The following is a 19,822-nucleotide window of genomic DNA, read 5'->3' as shown; positions in this document are numbered from 1 at the left end:
AGTACAAAAAATGTTGAAACACTTTGCCAATTTATTATACATCTAATATCTCTAATAATTGTTAATATTTTGCGGTCAACATATATCTGCATATTTATTTATATAATAAATAAATAATATAATATTATAATTATGTATGTTATCGAATTTCTACCTTTAACACCTATAGTGCAAAAATACGTATCTCACTTATATACTCTCGGACAAAAATATTGCATATGCATGTGGAATGAAATTTTTTGTGCTGCTATCCTTAGCCACCCTGTATCATAGGAATAGGATTTATTTTCCGAATGCCATTTTTTAAAGTATCACATAAATACTATAATCGGATTTAAGTCTGATCTGCGCTATATACTAGCCAATAAAATTTTTAAATTGAATCTCATCAAGATAAGTATTCACTATGCTAACGACATACATGAAGAAGTGCATTAGCACCAATATGTCATATCCAATACGGCTTTCATGATCTTCTAAAAATGTTTTCAATGTTCATATTAATTGGCATTCGCCTAATCACCTTCACGTTTTCGGTATATCCTTTCAAAGCAATACCGCTCCGTAGCACTATGGTGTCACCAGCAAAACTAACGTTCTGTATGAGGTTACAACTGGCATACTGTTCGCCAACTCTTCTGTAGACGAAGTCTTGTAAATCTTGCTTCCATATGGTGAACGGTATGCCAGATGTAACCTCATACAGAGGGTTAATTTTGGTGGTGGCGGCATAGTGCTATGGAGTGGTATTTCTTGGTAAGAAGATAGTGAACTTGTGGAGGTGCTTGGGTGAATGACAGCTGATATGTACATTAAAAACATTTTAGAAGATCATGTTTGGCCATTTACAATGACGCAGGTCTTAATGTCTCTAGAATAGTGAATACTTACCTTGATGAGATTCAATTTAAAAATTATATTGGCCACCATATAGCCCACATTAAATTTAAATCCGATTATACCATCTATATGAAACATTAAAACATTGGATTCTGAAAAGAAATCTTATTTCTATAACACTGGGGGCAACACAATTTTTTTTATTTCACACGTTAATTTCAAAATATGCAAAATTTTTGTCTGTGAGTGTATATAGTTTATTTTTCAAATTGGCGCCTAATTTAAGCTTGTATTTTGTGTTTATATATATACTAATATATCATTGAATTTTATAAAGTATATTTATATACTCACACCCGGAAAAAGAGCACTATCTCAAAAGTGTTTAAAAGTGTCAAAAAAGTGAAAAAATCATTTTCAAAGCCTCTAAAAGTAGTCTTAGAGTACTCAGAAAAATCTGAAAAAAATTCGGGTTAATGTAATAATGTCCCCGAAAGTACTTCTGATAGTTTTTGAAAGAAAAAAAATATTGGAAATACAATATGAATATCAAACCATGTAAAATACTTACGGAATATAGAGCTTTGTGCAGAAAAAATGCATTTCGTGCTTAATTAAAAAAAGAATGTGCTGCGATTTCGCTCTCAGTGAATTTTTACTAAAGAATCATTAAGAAATAAGTTGACGCCGGAAAATTCCCAGTGACAAGACCTCCCACGATAACCCCCCTTCCCGGGAACCGTGATATAATATATAATATGTTATATTATAACATTAACGTACCTATTATAAAAATGCCTAACAGACGAAAATACAAAACTATAAGCCCATTCTACAAAGATACTTTAAAATCTATTTCGTCCAAACTAAACTCAACAATAATGAACAAAAATAATAAATAATGTAATAATGAAACAGTGCATAAAACAACGCAAAAACTTGAGTTTACAATTTCACAATACTTATTCTGGTTAAAATCATTTAAGTACTAAATATTTCGGAAGTTAGTGAAGTATTTGGCTTAATACATTTTCAGTTTTTCAACCCACAAAAAAGAGGTTTCTTGTCTAACGGAGCATTGAAGTCTCCATGCAAAAAACCTTTCTAATTTTCGCTTCTCTTATTATACCTCAAGTCCACAAAAAACGTGTTTATGAACAAAATAGAAATGGGAACCATCGTTACTTTTAATGAGTCGAATCCTTAATATTAGTTCTTGCTCAAAATCAATTCCTTTCTGCGACTGCATTTATTTTAGAGTCCCTTTCGTCTTCCTTATTCGTCGCCTCCTTGCCTTATAAATTGTAAAAGGCAGAGATTAAGGATGTTATCAGATGTAAACAAATATTTGATAGGTCCCACTAACTGTTTCCGTTAACTATTTTGTAAGTGTACGATCAATTTTTCATGTGATAAATCACATATTCCAGTTTTTCTCCGTATACGAGCTACGAGCTCTATATCTAGCGTATATTGTGAATTAGCCAATATCGCCAAAGCCATTTAATATAGCCCTAGAAGACGTCTTCAAAACTAATTATTGGTCAACATATCAGTTTAAAGGGCGCCGCACACATCTAATGCAAAACATAATGTCACTCAAATGAAATAAAATTTACATGAATAGATGCGTCCTGAAATTTCAATAATTTGATACCATTGCGCCAACTCTGAATTTTGATTAATTAGGGCGTTAATTGTAATTAAAGTTTATCGAATTCGCATTTTGAAGTCCATAAAACTGGCATTCATAAATATTAATCTAGAGGCTATTGAAAACAGTCTATTCACCACTAGCTTAAGCCGATTAGAGGCGGTACAACTAACCAAATTATACCTACTTTCTTATCAATAATAATAGGAAAAGATAAGAGTAAGCTATTGCCTTAATCTCTCAGAAAGATTTATGGAGTAAGTGAATCACATGATCTTTTTCTCTCTTTGACACACGTACATTCCTATTTAATTTTAGATTTATTTTTATCAATTTACGCTCTTGTTAATCATAATAATAATAATAATAATAGGATTTATTTAGCTTTTTAGCTATTACATTACAAATAAACATTTACATATATTTAAATAACTATAACTTAAAAACGAAAAATCAACTAATTCTTAAAATACAATTTTTTTAACCTACTTTTGAAGACTTTAACATTTGGTGAATCTTTTATGCTAGATGGTAGACTGTTAAATATTCTTAGTCCTTCAACAAAAAGAGTTTTTTCCATGGCACTTGTATTGAACCTTTCAATATGATAATTATCAAATCTTAAATTATACTGACCTAACAAAAGTGATCTTTTAATGACATAATTATTGAAGTATTGAGGAGCTTGCTTGTTAATAATTTTAAATATTATCAAAAAATTAATATTAATTAATATTAATATTAATATTAATCAAAATACAGAGTTGGCGGAATGGTATCAAATTATTGAAATTTCAGGACGCATCTATTCATGTAAATTTTATTTCATTTGAGTGACATTATATTTTCCATAAGATGTGTGCGGTGTCCTTTAATGACAAAAAGTTAAACCACATCAGATTCGCTGACGATATCGTGATTATAGCGAGCATATTCGAGGGGTTGAAAATTATTATGGAGGAACAAATACGTCGGCCTAAAAACGAATATGACAAAAACAAAAACAATGACAAACACAGACGACCCCAGACGTATAAATCAATGGCAGTGAGATAGAAAAAATCCATGAATATGGGCCAAATTCGGAAACTTGACAAAGAGAAACAACGTGAGGAGATCACTAGAAGTGCCAGACTGGTAAAGGCATAATTTAGGAAACTTATTTGGATACTTACGAACCACAAAATACCCAATACTTGAGGAGCAAAATGTTCAACCAGTGCATCCTTCCTATCATGACATAATATGTCAACCCTGGACCCTAACCAAGGCAAATATGAATAAACTAGTCATAACAAAAAGGGCAATGTAAAGAGCAATGTTAGGTATACGGCTGTCAGATAAAAAGAAGAACGACTGGGTATGATCAAAAACAAAAGTCGGTGATATCACAACAAAAATTGACAAACTCAAATGGAGCTTCGCAAGCCACACTGCTAGACAAAAAGACCAACGTTGGAACGCCACAATACAACATTGGATACCTTACAAAAGTAAACGACCAAGGGAAAGACCACAGATGAGATAGGTAGACGATATAAAAAGAATAGCCAGAAGTAGGGCAGTATGTACGTTGCTCAGGATATAAATCGATGGAAGGAGTGGGGAGAGGCCGATGTGCAAAAATCGACGATACGAGGCTAAGAAGAAGATTTTTAATTTGTGATTCAACCGACTCATTCGGTTTCCACTGCGATATCGTCCTATAGAACAATTTGTTCACGAACTTACCCACCTCTAGCCAGAAATGATCGGCTTTAAGAAAAGCATTTACAAAGTCAAGGATTAAAAATTTTAGAAATCGCCGGTGTAACGGCGATATTTTTGAATATAAATGGCCGAATTACAATAATTATTTAAATTTTTAAAATTATATAAGTAAGTTGTGTGAAGTTCGGAATTAATAGCATGAGATGCGAAAATGTTGACCGTGAAAAAAAGAGTTTAATATGGGCAAGGAGAATTAAAAAAGGATTTACTTGTTGAGCCATTGCTCAGTGATAATCATTAAATGTAGATAACTACCTTTGTTTAATTTTGAGGTATAAAAAACGTAATTTAAGGAGGCTTTATAGAGCTTTATAAAAAAGTAACAACCAAAGCTATGAAAAATCAAAGAACAAAGAATTATCTCTTCGAATATTATGTGAACCACCAACAGCTTGAATTCGTAGACAAATACAAATATCTTGGCTGCTAGTTCAACAATCAACTTAATTATAAACAAGAAGTAAGAGTGAGATTAAAGGTAGCCCGACACTTTTTTATCAAAAATAAAAGCTTATTTTGATTTTGTAACAGTAACATTAATATCAGGCTTAGATGTCGTTTTCTGCATTGTGGGCGCTTTTAAGAATGGGTCATCAGCGACCCCCCGTTGTGGTTGGTGTCTCGGTTACTGTAATTTGTAGTTCCTTGGTTAATACATACTTCAAAGGCTACTAACATACTTCAGAAAGTTAGTAGCCTTTCAGACTAAGATACTGGTGTCTGACGCAGCTGCAATTGAACACCGCCACCGGTGGCACCGGTGTTCAATTGCAGCAAATCATAGTTGAGCCACTAAAATCAGCCAGAGACTCAAAGAGGCTCGTCTGTAGTCGTTCATTTAAAACAATGCTTTGCTGCCGGTAGCGGACACCTTTGTCAGACACGACACCAGTGTCTTAGTCTGAAAGGCTACTAACTTTCTGAAGTATGTTACAGTAAGTTGGTCATATAAGAATGGTTTACCAGAGCACCATGTGCAAATTCTATGATTACTGAAAGTTAAAAGACATTTTTACCACTACCTTTACAACGCCGGAAATAGGGTAAATGAAGCGACAGGTGTCAAAATAGATAGTCCTGGCGGTTAATTTGAAATATTAAATATGTATTAATCTAAAGTCAAGCTATCGATGAATACGAGGGTAATAATACAATTTGTCCAAAATGTGCTTAAGATATATATATGGTACTATTTGAGCTAATGCCCTCATATAGTGGCTTGATACCCCTGTATCTATACTCAAATATGTTATATGCAAACACTGTTCATACCAATATATACATATAAGAGTTGTTACACACAAAGATAGTGTACAATAACCACGCTTTTGACTTTAAAAATTTCCAGATTTTAGAAAAAGAACAGAACTATAACAAAAGATGTATATTAGATATGATTCACATAAAGAAAGACCAAAATTGTATCAATAACAAGACCGATATCAAGATAAATAAAATAATAGAACTTGTAATAATTACTTAATACAAGTTTCTAACAAAAAAATATTCATTTTTCCACAGTTATCTTTTCAAATACATTATCTCACTTTTATTCTTATGCAAAACATTTTTTGTCTCGTTTAATGAAGCTCCTCCTAATGTTTTACTCTTATTTTAAACAAAATTCACTTAATTGTCTCTTTTCTCGTTAACGTCGTGTCTGATGTTCTTTCGAGTGTAATACGCGAAAAGCAAATGTGATGGAATGATCCGGATTCTTTCGTTCCCCGCTTTTATTCATTATTCCGTTGGACGTAGAGCATAATGACGTCCCACTTTTTTGAATTTCAACTTTATGTAATATGTAGTGGCTCCTTTATTAGGCCAATGTCGTGAGGTTGGTTTTGTTCCCGCCATTATCCTGTTTTTATCAACTTTTGTTAACTGAATTTCGCTAACTGCCCCTTTGTTGCGAATGTGCTTAAATTATATCTGAATAAGAAAATCATCCAAGCTATAGTACTTAAAATACTTTTTTGTTTTAGTTTTATAGTTTGGTTTTCGCGTTGAGTATATTTTTATATTTCTAAGGGTATTTTTAAAAAGAGATGTAATATCTTCTTCCTATTTTATGTAGGCAGTACTGCCTGTTTTTCTTCAACGGTGCCTTTTATTCTGCGCCTAAATTTTCCTATGGGCGTCCTATACTTAGTCCAGAGAAATAAACATTTTCTCGTGACACATCCCCCTCCAGGCCGAAACCAAATTTTTTGAGTAGTATGGACATCTACATTAATAACCTTTATGTTTCCTGCAGCCGATTTTGATGATATACATAGTTAGAAACAAATGAAGATCAAAAAACGGTAAATTTTCGCTTTTTTCGTCTATTCCCAAAAAGTTAAGCATTCCAAACAAATTTGAGAATAAGACATACATTATATAAAAAACTTCAATATGGCGTTCGCTGAATATGTCTATCCTTATTGGTTGCTTAGAAAATTGCAAAATAAATAATAAACTTTGAGTTTTTATAAATATTCATAACTTATGTAAAAATTAACTTAGAACCTTTTAATTACACGGAATGCTGAGACTTTTGGTGCTTAAATCATACCCTAAATTTCAAAGCAATTGGTCAAATAGTTTAAAAGTTATTTAATTTGTTTATCCCAAATTATTTTTTTTTGCAACACTATAAGTCAGAAAATGATGAAGTTGCAGTAATACTTTGGATAGTTTATGAAAGAAGAAGATTTACACTATTAACTTAATTAAAAAAATGGCAAAAAGTAATTTTAAACAGTGTAAAATTATTTTGCAAAAACATGTCAATTTTTTGCTTACTTATAAACAATTAGAATAACTTTTTAACCGTTACCCGTAGAAAAATTATTTTTTCATATTTAGAAAGACTGAATTTTTATACACATTTATAAAGAAAAACAATTGTCCTAGGACAACTAAGGACGAAGTTAGCCCCCTTTTTTTTTAATTCACATGTTCTTGCAAAATAATTTTGCAATATTTAGAAATACTTTTGGCCATTTTTTTTTAATTAAATTAATAGTGAAAATCTTCTTCTTTCATAAACTATCCAAAGTATAACTGTAACTTCATTTTCTGACTTATAGTGTTGCAAAAAAAATAATTTGGGATAAACAAATTAAATAAAATTTAGGGTATGATTTAAGCACCAGAAGTCTCAGCATTCCGTGTAATTAGAAGGTTTTAAGTTAATTTTTATATAAGTTATGAATATTTATAAAAACTCAAAATTTATGATTTATTTTGCAATTTTCTAAGCAACCAATAAGGATAGACATATTATTCAGCGAACGCCATATTGAAGTTTTTTATACGATTTATGAGTTTCTTAATCTCAAATTTGTTTAAAATGCTTAATTTTTTGGTAATAGATGAAAAAAGCGAAAATTTACCGTTTTTTGATCTTTATTAAAATTTGTTATAACTATGTATATTATCAAAATCGGCTGCAGGAAACATATAGGTTATTATTATAGATGTCCATACTACTCAAAAAATTTGGTTTCGGCCTGGAGGGGGGTGTTACCAACAGGATATTTTTTTCCTTATTTCTCTGAACTAACTTCTTTTGCCTAACGGTGACTTGTTCCTGGCTATTCTTACTATCCTTGATTTAGACATCCTGCTTATGTGTTAATTCCACTCTTCTTTTCTGTTCTTTACCCAGTTATTTATATTGTCTACCCCACACATGCGTCTGATTTCCTTAATTCTTACCCTGTCCTGTAGACCTTTTCTGGTCTTTTGGTCTGCAGATGTCTTGCAGATGTGTTTTGCTTGTATCTGGTCTTGTTTCGGCCGTGTAAGTCATAACTGGCCTAATAGCTGACTTTATATTCGGGCCTTTGTTTCCACTCTTAGGTGTTTGTTTTTGATAATTTTGTCGTTTAGGCATCCGGTCGTTCTACAGGCTTTAATTATTTGGTCCTTTACCTCTTCTTCGATATTGTTGTCGGCTGATAGATTAATTGCTGTTCAATCTACTCTTGAAAGAGTAAATGCTTGCATCGAACATGATGGGCAACAATTTGAACATTTAGGTCATCATTAAGTAAGTAGTTGCTTTTATTTCTTTGTTATATTTTATAGTGTTGTTTATCTTATTGTTGTTTTAATTAATTATATACGTTTACATCCGGAAAATGTTTCTTTGCTTTTTCCATAGCACACTACTTTTCCTTAACTTCGTTTCCCGGCGACAGAAACAGTTATGTTTAAAATTTACACATTTCTTAAGATATATCAAGATAGAAAAAAGGTATCGACATGCGGTTTTCAGTATTCTGTTGCTTATTTTGTCTTATTTTGCAATACAGGATTAACAATGCTTACTTGTAGTTATTATTTTGCAAAGAAAACTAGATTTCTGAAAATAATTAAATAACGCCTCCTAGCTGGCATATCACTTATTAGACTATTTCGAAAATAAGACATTTACATTGACGAAAAAGAGCTGTTTTCAACAAGACTAAGTATGTAAAATTCTAAATAGCAGAACCGGACTTACAGCCATTTTTTGATAAGAAGGTTCCCACTCACCCCCACGTCTTATTTGCAAAGATAGACTTAAACTTGTGAAATCAAATATGCGCAGAATTTTATGAAGAATACGATGATGGGATTTCCAGTGCCCTTTCATTGGGCAAATTTTGTAAAATTTTGATTTTTTAATTTTTGGATATTCAATTACGCCCTCTAGTGGTGGACCTACAATTATGAAAATAATTTCCAGGCTTTTCCCGAGGCAACTTTTGTCATAAATATTTTTTTCTCAAAGCTGTACTATAAACGGTTCCTGAGATATGTCCGAGGGGCATTCTTATTGGGACACCCGGTACATTATAGTTCGTGTCACCAAAACCCCCGAATACTCTGTTTGCAACAATTTAGAGTCGAAATCCCTCGAAATTACAGTGCCTTAACAGTGACTCTGAGCACCAGGTACTCCGGTACCAGGTAACACAATGCAAAAAGTGTCAAGTCTCTATTAGGTACTGTATTTAAAAATCGATTTATTCCGGTGTTTTTAGTTCTAAATGCACTGATCTATAAAGCTCAGAAATCGACTTATATCTATAATATGACATAATAGATAACTTCTGGTGTATTGATAGTGAAAATATGACACATTTTATTCGCGTTATTCCTGCTTCTTAAGTTCCTTTTTATAAAATCTATGTAAAAGTTTGACGTTGAGCGGATTTCCTGTTATGGTATGATAAACACAATTTTTGTATTTATTGCCATTGCCACCTGACCCACATCTTGCTACAAACCTGTAGTACTTGGCACTTGTAATGATGTAGTCCGATTCCAATTCATTATGTACGTTTATCATTCTGCTGTTTTATTTATATTCGCTAACTTTCGAGAAATTCAGAGATATTTAATAAAGCAGAAGTGGATTTTAATTAATTACTTCGTACTAATAAGTAGTACTATAATATTTCATACAAATAATAAAGGAGAAAATCGGAGAAGACAAGGCAGAGTTCACAGCGAAAAAAGCATGCATTAGATCACATTTACATGGTCGAACAACTAATAGAAAAAAGAATGGCCAAAAATAGATCCGTCCACCTGGCTTTTGTAGATCTTAAAAATGCCTACGACTCGATGACTAGAACCGAGGTGTAGAAGGCAATGGAAGAATAGAAGATCGTAAAAATGGATATGTAATCAAGAAAAACAACAATTATATTGTTATCCAATAGAAAGTTCAATAATGATCTAGAACAGTGGTGATTTTAACCAGAGTAAAAATCCAACGTAAAATTGCCAAAAAAAAACTAGTAAAAGAAAAACAGCTGGGGAAGTATGATACAGAAACGGCAAGAAAAAGGAATACGACTACGGAAAACGTAAAAATAAGCACACAAGAAAAATAACAGTCCAAGCAAATAATAAAAATTGGAACATAGAATGTGAGAGGTACATATCAGCCGGGAGCTTTAATGGCTGGTTGCACCAACAGATCTTAGGCTTAAGCCGGGAATATCATAAGAATCAATGTAATATAATTACAATAAAATATAATAGGAATATCATAATATAATAATAGATATACTTGATAACAAGGTAAGAATCCAAAATTATGGTGAAACGTAAGTGAGATAATGTAGAATGAAGAATGTAGACGTCAAGACTGTTTGAAGAAGAAAGTGGGCTAGAATACCCGCTAACAGGGCAAAACTACAAAGAGACAAAGAAAATACTCAAAATAAGACCGAAAACTATGTGGCTAGAAGAAGAGATGTTAAAAGAGTTTGCATAAAGAAGAAACGGGAACATCTAGAAAATCTATTGAAAAACATAGAAGAAGCCTGAATAAACAAAGAGGTAAAAGGAAGCAGGGGCTGTCTACAGCTTTGAAAAAGTGTCAGAATTTGAATACTCAGGAGTAACCATTGCGAACACGGGAAAAAAGAGATAGACAAAAGATAATTAAAAGGGAGCAGAGCGATAGGGTCACTGAATTCAATACTGAGAAGCAAAAAATGTGTCAAGAACCGCTAAATAGCGAGGGTACGAGACATTATAATTAGAACAGAAATTAAAGATATGGGAAAGAAAGGTACTCAGAAAAATCTTCGGAGAAATACAGGCGGCAGAGAACATTTGGAGAAGACGAACAATTAAGAAATAATGAGGATGTACGGAAAACCAATAATTACGGCAATAATACGAGATCAAAGAGGAAGCAAGAACAAAAGGTGAAAAAGAAGAAGACGTCAGAAATGGTTGGAAGCAGTAAAGCAAGACTTGTCAAAGAGAGACTGAAGAGAAAAGCTAGACACCGGAAAAAGACATTTTTAGAGATATTATTATATGTACAATACAAAAAATAGAGTATCGTATTAACTAAAAGTGTCAATACATATTGATTAGAATCAATTGAAAAACTGTCTAAAGCAGAGGTCGGCAACGTTTTTAATGTAAAGAGTGAAAAAGTAAATTAAAAATTCATGGCGGGCGCCAACTATTTTTTGACCTAACAAATATATAAATATAAACGTATAAAAAATATACGTTTTGAATTTCTTGTCTAAATTAACAATAGTTTAAGGGCGCATTAAAATTTATTAAAGGGCGCAGTGGCGCCCGCGGGCGCCGCGTTGCCGACCTCTGGTCTAAAGTATCTTGAGACAAGACCTACAAGAGATACATAAAGATATGGGTTATGGCATATGTCAGCGCATGTCCATCATAAAAAAGCAATACAAAAAGTAAATTAAAAATACGAAGACCTAATGAAAGATTTACATTAATAATGTAGATCTAAAGAAATGTGATGAGTAAATAGGAAGAGAATTAAGATAAAAATATGCTGAAATTGGAGAGTTCAATTAATTTTAAAATATTACATAATATAGCAAACAATGAAATAGTGAACTGTTATTAAACGTCATACGTCATACCAAGAAAAAATGACAAGACTATCACTTGAAACTTAAATTTAAACATTGTGCTGCTAAACAGAAGAATATAAAATGCCGGATTAAAAGTAGCTAAAGAATAAAATACTAGAAATTTTATCAAAAAACTCTTGTTGACTTGTCGTCAGAAAATTTTTAGCTTAAAAATGTTATTCACATAATAAAACAAAAGTATTGTCAGTCAAACATCACAAACCGGTAAAACAAAAGCCGGTTTTTCATATTTTAACAATGTTTCTTGGCAAATATTTAAAAATATTCAATTATATTGTTTACATAGATACGTTACTGGTACTGAAGAAAAGTATTAAAAACTGTTGTTAAATTTTTTGCTCGTTCGACAATAAAGTCAGTACATATTGTACCTATAACAATGAAAGCTTTACAGAGAGAAGAGGATTAAATTCGTTGTCGCATTTTCCATTTATCACATTCTGATTCTGATCTAACTTTCCTGATTGGATTTCACCATCACCATCAACAGTAAACCGCTGAAGTTGACAGTGCTCCACATTCTCGCATACACATACACACGTACCCACACAACAGCAGAGTGTGGCAGTTGAGTTCGGTTATTCACCTCTCAACAAACACCGACAACTTTTTCGAAATGTCAACTCACCTGAATTCGGTAGAAGCCTCGTATCGGCCAATATCAGCGAAATACTCCAACAGCACACCACCAACGAGAAGAAGTAGTTAAAAACTGCGGGGTTGCCCCCGAAGAACCGCATTTTACACTAGTACACAGCACATACGAGTATATACAAAAAACTTAACACTAAAAAACACGTAGAAACTAGTACATTATCCTGAGCGCGAAGCTTTCTGTGAACGTAGTTTGAAAATTGTCTGTTGCAGTTCACGAAAAGTTAGAGCTTTTGAGGACGTGTTTCGTTGCCGAACTCACTGACAGCGTATCCGCTATCACCTACTTTTGGAGAAGCCGCGCGACGACTGATATTTTGCTTCTTGCTTGCCGGTAGGTACGGAAAAAGTGGAATGCCTGTTGTACGTGGCCACTGCGCTTGCTCTGTTAATGCGTGCTTACAGGTAATTTCATAAAGAACAAACAATAAACTGATATTTTTCTTTTTCTTCACCTAATTAGGACATTTCTTTCAAATAATGATGAAGATTATTCACATTTTTCTTTCGAAAACTGAATTTTGCTGTGCTCTAGCAAAATTTGAATAGATTATTAAATTTCAAGGGAATGTATAGTCCAGAGAAATAAAATTTTTCTCGTGACACATCCCCCTCCAGGCCGAAACCAAATATTTTGAGTAGTATGGACATCTATAAATATTAATAACCTTTATGTTTCCTGCAGCCGATTTTGATGATATACATAGTTATAAACAAATGAAGATCAAAAAACGGTAAATTTTCGCTTTTTTCGTCTATTCCCAAAAAGTTAAGCATTTTAAACAAATTTGAGAGTAAGAAACTCATAAATCGTCTAAAAAATTTCAATATGGCGTTCGCTGAATATGCCTATCCTTATTGGTTGCTTAGAAAATTGCAAAATAAATCATAAATTTTGAGTTTTTATAAATATTCATAACTTATGTAAAACTTAACTTAGAACCTTCTTATTACACAAATTGCTGAGACATCTGTTGCTTAAATTATATTTTAAATTTCAAAGCAATTGGTCAAATGGTTTAATAGTTATTTAATTTGTTTATCCCAAATTCATTTTCTTTGTAACACTATAAGTCAGAGAATTATGAGGTTACATAAGACTTCTGACAGTTTATGGAAGAACATTAATTTAGTGCCTTAATTAAAAAAAAATGACAAAAAGTAATTTTAAACAGTGTAAAATTATTTTGCAAAAACACGTCGATTTTTTGTCTACTTATAAACAATTAGAATAACTTTTTAACCGTTACCCGTAAAAAAATTATTTTTTCATATTTGGAAAGACTGCATTGTCTTCACCATTTTCCGACCTATAGCGTTGCAAAAAAAATTAATTTGGGATAAACAAATTAAATACCTTTTAAACTATTTGACCAATTGCTTTGAAATTTAGGGTATGATTTAAGCGCCAGAAGTCTCAGCATTCCGTGTAATAAGAATGTTCTAAGGTAATTTTTACATAAGTTATGAATATTTATAAAAACTCAAAATTTATAATTTATTTTGCAATTTTCTAAGCAACCAATAAGGATAGACATATTCAGCGAACGCCTTATTAAAGTTTTTTATACGGTTTATGAGTTTCTCACTCTCAAATTTGTTTAAAATACTTAACTTTTTGGTTATAGACGAAAAAAGCGAAAATGTACCGTTTTTGATCTTCATTTGTTTATAACTATGTATATCATCAAAATCGGCTGCAGGAAACATATATGTTATTAATGTAGATGTCCATACTACTCAAAAAAATTGGTTTCGGCCTGGAGGGGGTTGTGTCACCAACAGGATATTTTTTCCTTATTTCTCTGAACTAGTAATGTAATGTTTATTTACGGATTTGCCATTTTTTACAATTCAAATAAAATTGAACTTAAACTATTACAGCAAAGTCTGATTACACAAAAATATATTTTCAATCTTATTCTTGATAGTGAAAAATGAAAAAACTCATAACTATTAAATTTGTTTGTATTTCTACACATTCTCTGCCTGGGTTTATCTACAGTATAAGTTCAATAATGAAATTCTAAATAAAGTAAGTCTTGAAATCTGGTGTCTCTACAGGAGGTACGTTGGTAAATCTTTTCCAAAACAGCACTAGCATCACTGATTCCTCGTATTCTTCTTCTTCTTCCTTCTTGTATGTAGGCTTTAAAGCCTGTTTCTTCTTCAATATTAGCCTCCTAAATTGTTTAAATTATCGCACCATCTTTTTCTTGGTCTGCCAATACTTCTTCGTCCATTTGGCGACTTATCTGGTGCTATTCGTACTATCATATCCATTCTACTAATGTGTTCGTTCAACTCCTGTTTCCGTTTTGCCACCCATCCATTTATGTCTTCTACATTGCATGCTCTTCTTATGTTTTCGCTTCTCTCTCTATCCAACAGACTTTTTCCCTGATATTCGTCGAAGTATTTTCATCTCTGCTATTTCTACTAGTCTTCTCGTTTTAGATGTGTCAGGTCTTGTCTCCGCCGTGTAGGTATATCAATATAGGTCTAATTGCTGCTTTATAGATTCTTGCTTTTGTGCCTTGTCTTCATCTTCATAATCTCCGTAATTATATAGTTATATCTATTTCTAGATATCTAAACCTTGCTTCCTGCTTTATTATTTTCCCATCAATTTCGATTTTACATCGTAATGGGTATTTAGATGCTGTCATACATTTGGTTTGTTCTGCTGATATTATCATATTGTTTTTCTTGGCTGTTGTATTGAAGATGTGTGTTAATCTTTGGAGATCGTCTTCTGTCTGGGCGATTAATGCGGCGTCCGTCGTCTGCATAACATAATATTGGGATTTCTTTGTTCCCCATTCTATAACCATGACCTTTACGTACTGCTTCTATTATTTCGTCCATTATTATATTAAAGAGCAGTGGGCTTAATGAGTCACCTTGTCTGACTGCGCTTTGTACTGGTATAAATTGTGTTAGTTTTCCATTTATCTTTACCTGTATTCGATTATGGAAGTAGATGTTTTCGATGGTTTGTATAATATTGATTGGTATGTTTCTTTTATACAGTAGGTGTAAGACGTCTTCGACTTGGATGTGATCGAAAGCCTTTGTCAGGTCTATAAAACATAGATATGCTGGTTTATTGTACTCGATGGCTTTTTCTGTGATTTGTCTTCCTCGTATTAATTTATAAATAAATGTTACCTACATCTGGCAATATTCGCCTTTCTTTTTCTTCTTAAGGTGCCTTCTCCCTTACTAAAGGTTGGCTATAACTAAAGCAAATTGCTCTCTATCTTGAGTGGTTCTTAGTATCGAATGTGTGACCATGCCTATCCAGTCTCTTACGTTTTTCAACCAGGAGCATTTTCTTCTTCCTGGGTCTTTTCTTCCTTCTACTTTCTCTTCCATTATGAGTTGTAGAAAGTTGTATATTTCTCCTCTGTAAATATGTCCTAGATAACTCCTTTTCTGTTTTTTACAATATTTACGAGTTTTCTCTTAGTCTTCTCAGCACCTCATTGTTGGTCACCTGCTCTATCCAAGAGATCTTCAACATCCTTCGAAAAACCCACATCACAAAGGCTTCTTTCTATACGCCTCATACGCTATTCTATTCTATTCTATTCTATTCTATTCTATTCTATTCTATTCTATTCTATTCTATTCTATTCTATTCTATTCTATTCTATTCTATTCTATTCTATTCTATTCTATTCTATTCTATTATATTCTATTCTATTCTATTCTATTCTATTCTATTCTATTCTATTCTATTTTATTTTATTTTATTTTATTTTATTTTATTTTATTTTATTTTATTTTATTTTATTTTATTTTATTTTATTTTATTTTATTCTATTCTAGTCTATTCTATTTTATCTAATAAAATTAAATTAGATAAGTGTATTAAGGGCCAGATTTTGTTACTCAGGGGTTTTTGGGGTCGCTAAATACGAATACGTCATCAGATTTTATTTTAATATTTTACTTAGAATCTTTTCTATTATTTTAAAAATGCTAAAGGTAAAAAATAAATTTAATGTGCAACTTTGTTTCATTGTTTTTGCCAAATAACTGAATTTAATGAATTATGACTTTTCGTGTAGTATTTATTCTAGATTCTAGAGCATTATAGAACTTTCTATTGAAAGTATCAAAAAGAAATACATGATTCATGCTATTATCTTTAATTCAGACTTTGCCAGAAATATAATTATTATGTATTTAAAAGTCAATTTTACAAAAAAATTAATGGCAGTTTTATCACAATTACTATGAATATTTTTTGAAACGTAGAAGCTAATAAACTCTTATTAATTAACATTATTAATTGTTTTGCATTTTGAGAACGATTTCCTAAGGCCGATGCCACATTATGCGTTTTGACCGGATGCGTTTCCGCCGCATCCGGTGAAAACGCATAGTGTGACAGATCGGTCCGGTTGCGTTGAAAACGAATGCGTTTTGAGTCATCGGTACGTGCTTACAAACTGCACCAGACTAAACGCATAGTGTGACAGGTCGGTCCGGTTGCGTTGGAAACGGATGCGTTTTCAACGCATCCGGTCAAAACGCATAATGTGGCATCGGCCTAAGTGGAAATGGAAACGTCAAATATAATTCGTCTGCTTAGGGACACACAAACCTAACTACATTTCGGGTAAGGGCGAACTTCCTATGATATTATCATAGGAAGTTCGCCTTTACCTGAAATGTAGTTAGGTTTGTGTGTCCCTAAGCCGACGAATTACAATCAATAATTTGTGGCTTAATTCTATATAAGTAAACATAATATTTAAATTAATTATACATGGGTATATGACTACTTTAATTATCTACATATATTGATAGTTTTTATTTGATGCTCACAACCTTGAAAATTTCGTCGTAGAGTTAATTCAAGTTTTAAAAATTACAAAAATTGATAATAAAAATGATTTCAACATTAGAATTCACAGAAAAATACACATTGACACGAGCTCAGTAACAATGCCTGGGATATATTGGTAGAAATGCATGGAGACCGCATGGGGAAGCATCGATCGATGGATAAGAAATTTGAATGGTGGTGATACATTGTTAGAGCTGCTATCAAAAATAGAAAAACCAAGTAATCATATTATTTTTTGACAATTTTTGAAGTGAAAACTTCTTTAGGGACGTTGTGCGATTTTTAGATAGGGAAAAAAGCATTGAATTCGCGACCTTCATAGCGACCGTCGTCGCTTATGTTATATATTATGTGCGTGTATATATAAATTGTGTGGAGGTATTTAAATTTAAAATAAAAGTAAAACCTATTTTAGGATGGGGAAAAAGGATTTATTTCGCGACCGTCATCGCGACCGTCATCTCTTCGGCAAAATAAATTTTGTACGTATAATTATTATGTGTATGTATATGTCAATTGTGTAGAAGTATTTAAATTTAAAATTAATGTACAATCTATTTTGGGATGGGGAAAAAGGATTTATTTCGCGACCGTCATCGCTTCGACGAAATACGTATACGTATAATAATAGTAATATTATTGAAGTGAAAACTTCTTTAGGCACGTTGTGCACTTTTTAGATGGGGAAGAAGTATTGAATTAGTGACCGTCATCGTGACCGTCATTACTTCGACGAAGTAATGTTTTGAAGTGAAAACTTTCTTAGGGACGTTTTGCCCTTTTAAATGGGGAAAAAGTATTGAATTAGCGACCGTCATTGCTTCGACGAAAATAAATTTTTGAAGTGAAAACTTCTTTAGGGACGTTTTGCACTTTTTCGATGGAGAAAAAGTATTAAATTAGCGGCCGTCATTGCTTCGACGAAATAAATTTGTGAAGTGAAAACTTTATTAGGGGCGTTTTGCACTTTTTAGATAGGGAAAAAGTATTGTGTTTTAGACCATCATCACTTTTCCGAACTAAATTTCGTACGTATATACAGGGTGTAACAAAAATACAGGTCATAAATTTAATCGCATATTCTGGCACCAAAAATAGTTCGATTGAACCTAACTTACCTTAGTATAAATATGCACATAAAAAAGTTACAGCCCTTTGAATTTACAAAATGAAAATCGATTTTTTCCAATATATCGAAAATTCGTAGAGATTTTTTAGTAAAACTAGACATGTGGTACTTTTGTGGCAGGAGCATCTTACAAAAAAATTATAGTAAAATTTTGACACCCCATTAAAAATTTTATGGGGGTTTTGTTCCTTTAAACCCCCCCAAACTTTTGTGCACGTTCCAAATAAATTATTATTGTGGTACCATTAGTTAAACACAATGTTTTTAAAGCTTTTTTGCCTCTTAGTACTTTTTCGAAAAGTCAGTTTTTATTGAAATATTTTGAATATTATTCAAATCCACCACATATTTTTAAATGGTTAAGTACGATTATGGAGACTTGGTAATCGTATGAAAATTTATTTATAATTTACATTTTTAGGCATATTTTGAACCATATTAAAAAAGAAGTCACATCTTGATAAAAGGTGCCTTATCGAAAAAAAAATACTAAGAGACAAAAAAAGTTTTAGAAACATTGTGTTTAACTAATGGTAGCGAAGTAATAGTTTAATTGGAACGTACACAAACATTTGGGGGGTGTAAAGGAACAAAACCCCCATAAAATTTTTATGTAAACACATTAAAAAAGAAGCTGCAACTCGATAAAAACTGCCTTATCGAAAAAATACTAAGAGACAAAAAAGTTTTAAAAATAGTGAATTTAACTAATGGTACCACAATAATAATTTAATTGGAACGTACACAAAAGTTTGGGGGGTTTAAGGGAACTAAACCCCCATAAAAATTTTATGGGGTGCAAAAATTTCACTATAATTTTTTCTTTAAGATGTTCTTGCCAGAAGAATGCCACACGTCCATTTTCAATAAAAAATGTCGAATAGTTTTCGATATATTGGAAAAAATCTATTTTCATTTTATAACTTCAAAGGGCTGTAACTTTTTTTATGTGCACATTTGTATTAAGGTACGTTAGGTCCAATCGATCTATGTTTGGTCCCAGAATATGTGATTTAATTTATGACCTGTATTTTTGTTACACCCTGTATATTATGTATATGGTATATGTATCCATAAATAACATACAACGTACGCAACGCGTATATATTATAGGTACTTATAGCACTTTTTTGGATGGGGAAAAAGCATTGAGCTCGTAATTTAGATACTATACGAAGTTTTCACTTCTGTCGTCACTCCCATGAGTGCTTTAATTTTTTTTTTCTTCCCTAGATCTATATATTTATACAACTAATGTTAAGAGTTGTTTTTTGCTACTGATACAATCCACGAGAAAAGATTAAAATTTTTATTATTAATAGCTAAGAGTAATGAATAAAAAAAACTGTAAATCTAAAGATTTCAACGCTAAATTAAGCCAGAAACGCTTTAGAAATACATTAAAAAACCCAAATCATAATCTTCTTCCTGCTCTATATTTGAGCTTATTCTTCTTCTTCTTTTCCTATCAGGACAACCCGAGGTTGGTCTTGACC

General features: G+C 32.1%; 1 protein-coding gene across 2 annotated transcripts in view; it reads right to left on the bottom strand.

Annotated features, from left to right (window-relative positions):
- Nucleotides 1-12,652, bottom strand: part of LOC126879937 (low-density lipoprotein receptor-related protein 2) — a 538,921-nt gene extending 526,269 nt beyond the window's left edge. For both annotated transcript variants that reach the window (XM_050643311.1, XM_050643312.1), the window contains exon 1: nucleotides 12,311-12,652. In XM_050643311.1, the coding sequence (XP_050499268.1) occupies nucleotides 12,311-12,422 (112 nt within the window). In that variant the 5' untranslated portion in view covers nucleotides 12,423-12,652. The remainder of the gene's footprint in view (nucleotides 1-12,310) is intronic.
- Between the last annotated feature and the right edge of the window lie 7,170 nt (nucleotides 12,653-19,822).

Source organism: Diabrotica virgifera, chromosome 2, assembly GCF_917563875.1.
Source record: "Diabrotica virgifera virgifera chromosome 2, PGI_DIABVI_V3a".
Lineage (NCBI taxonomy): Eukaryota > Metazoa > Arthropoda > Insecta > Coleoptera > Chrysomelidae > Diabrotica > Diabrotica virgifera.
This window is presented reverse-complemented; position numbering and strand designations above follow the sequence as displayed.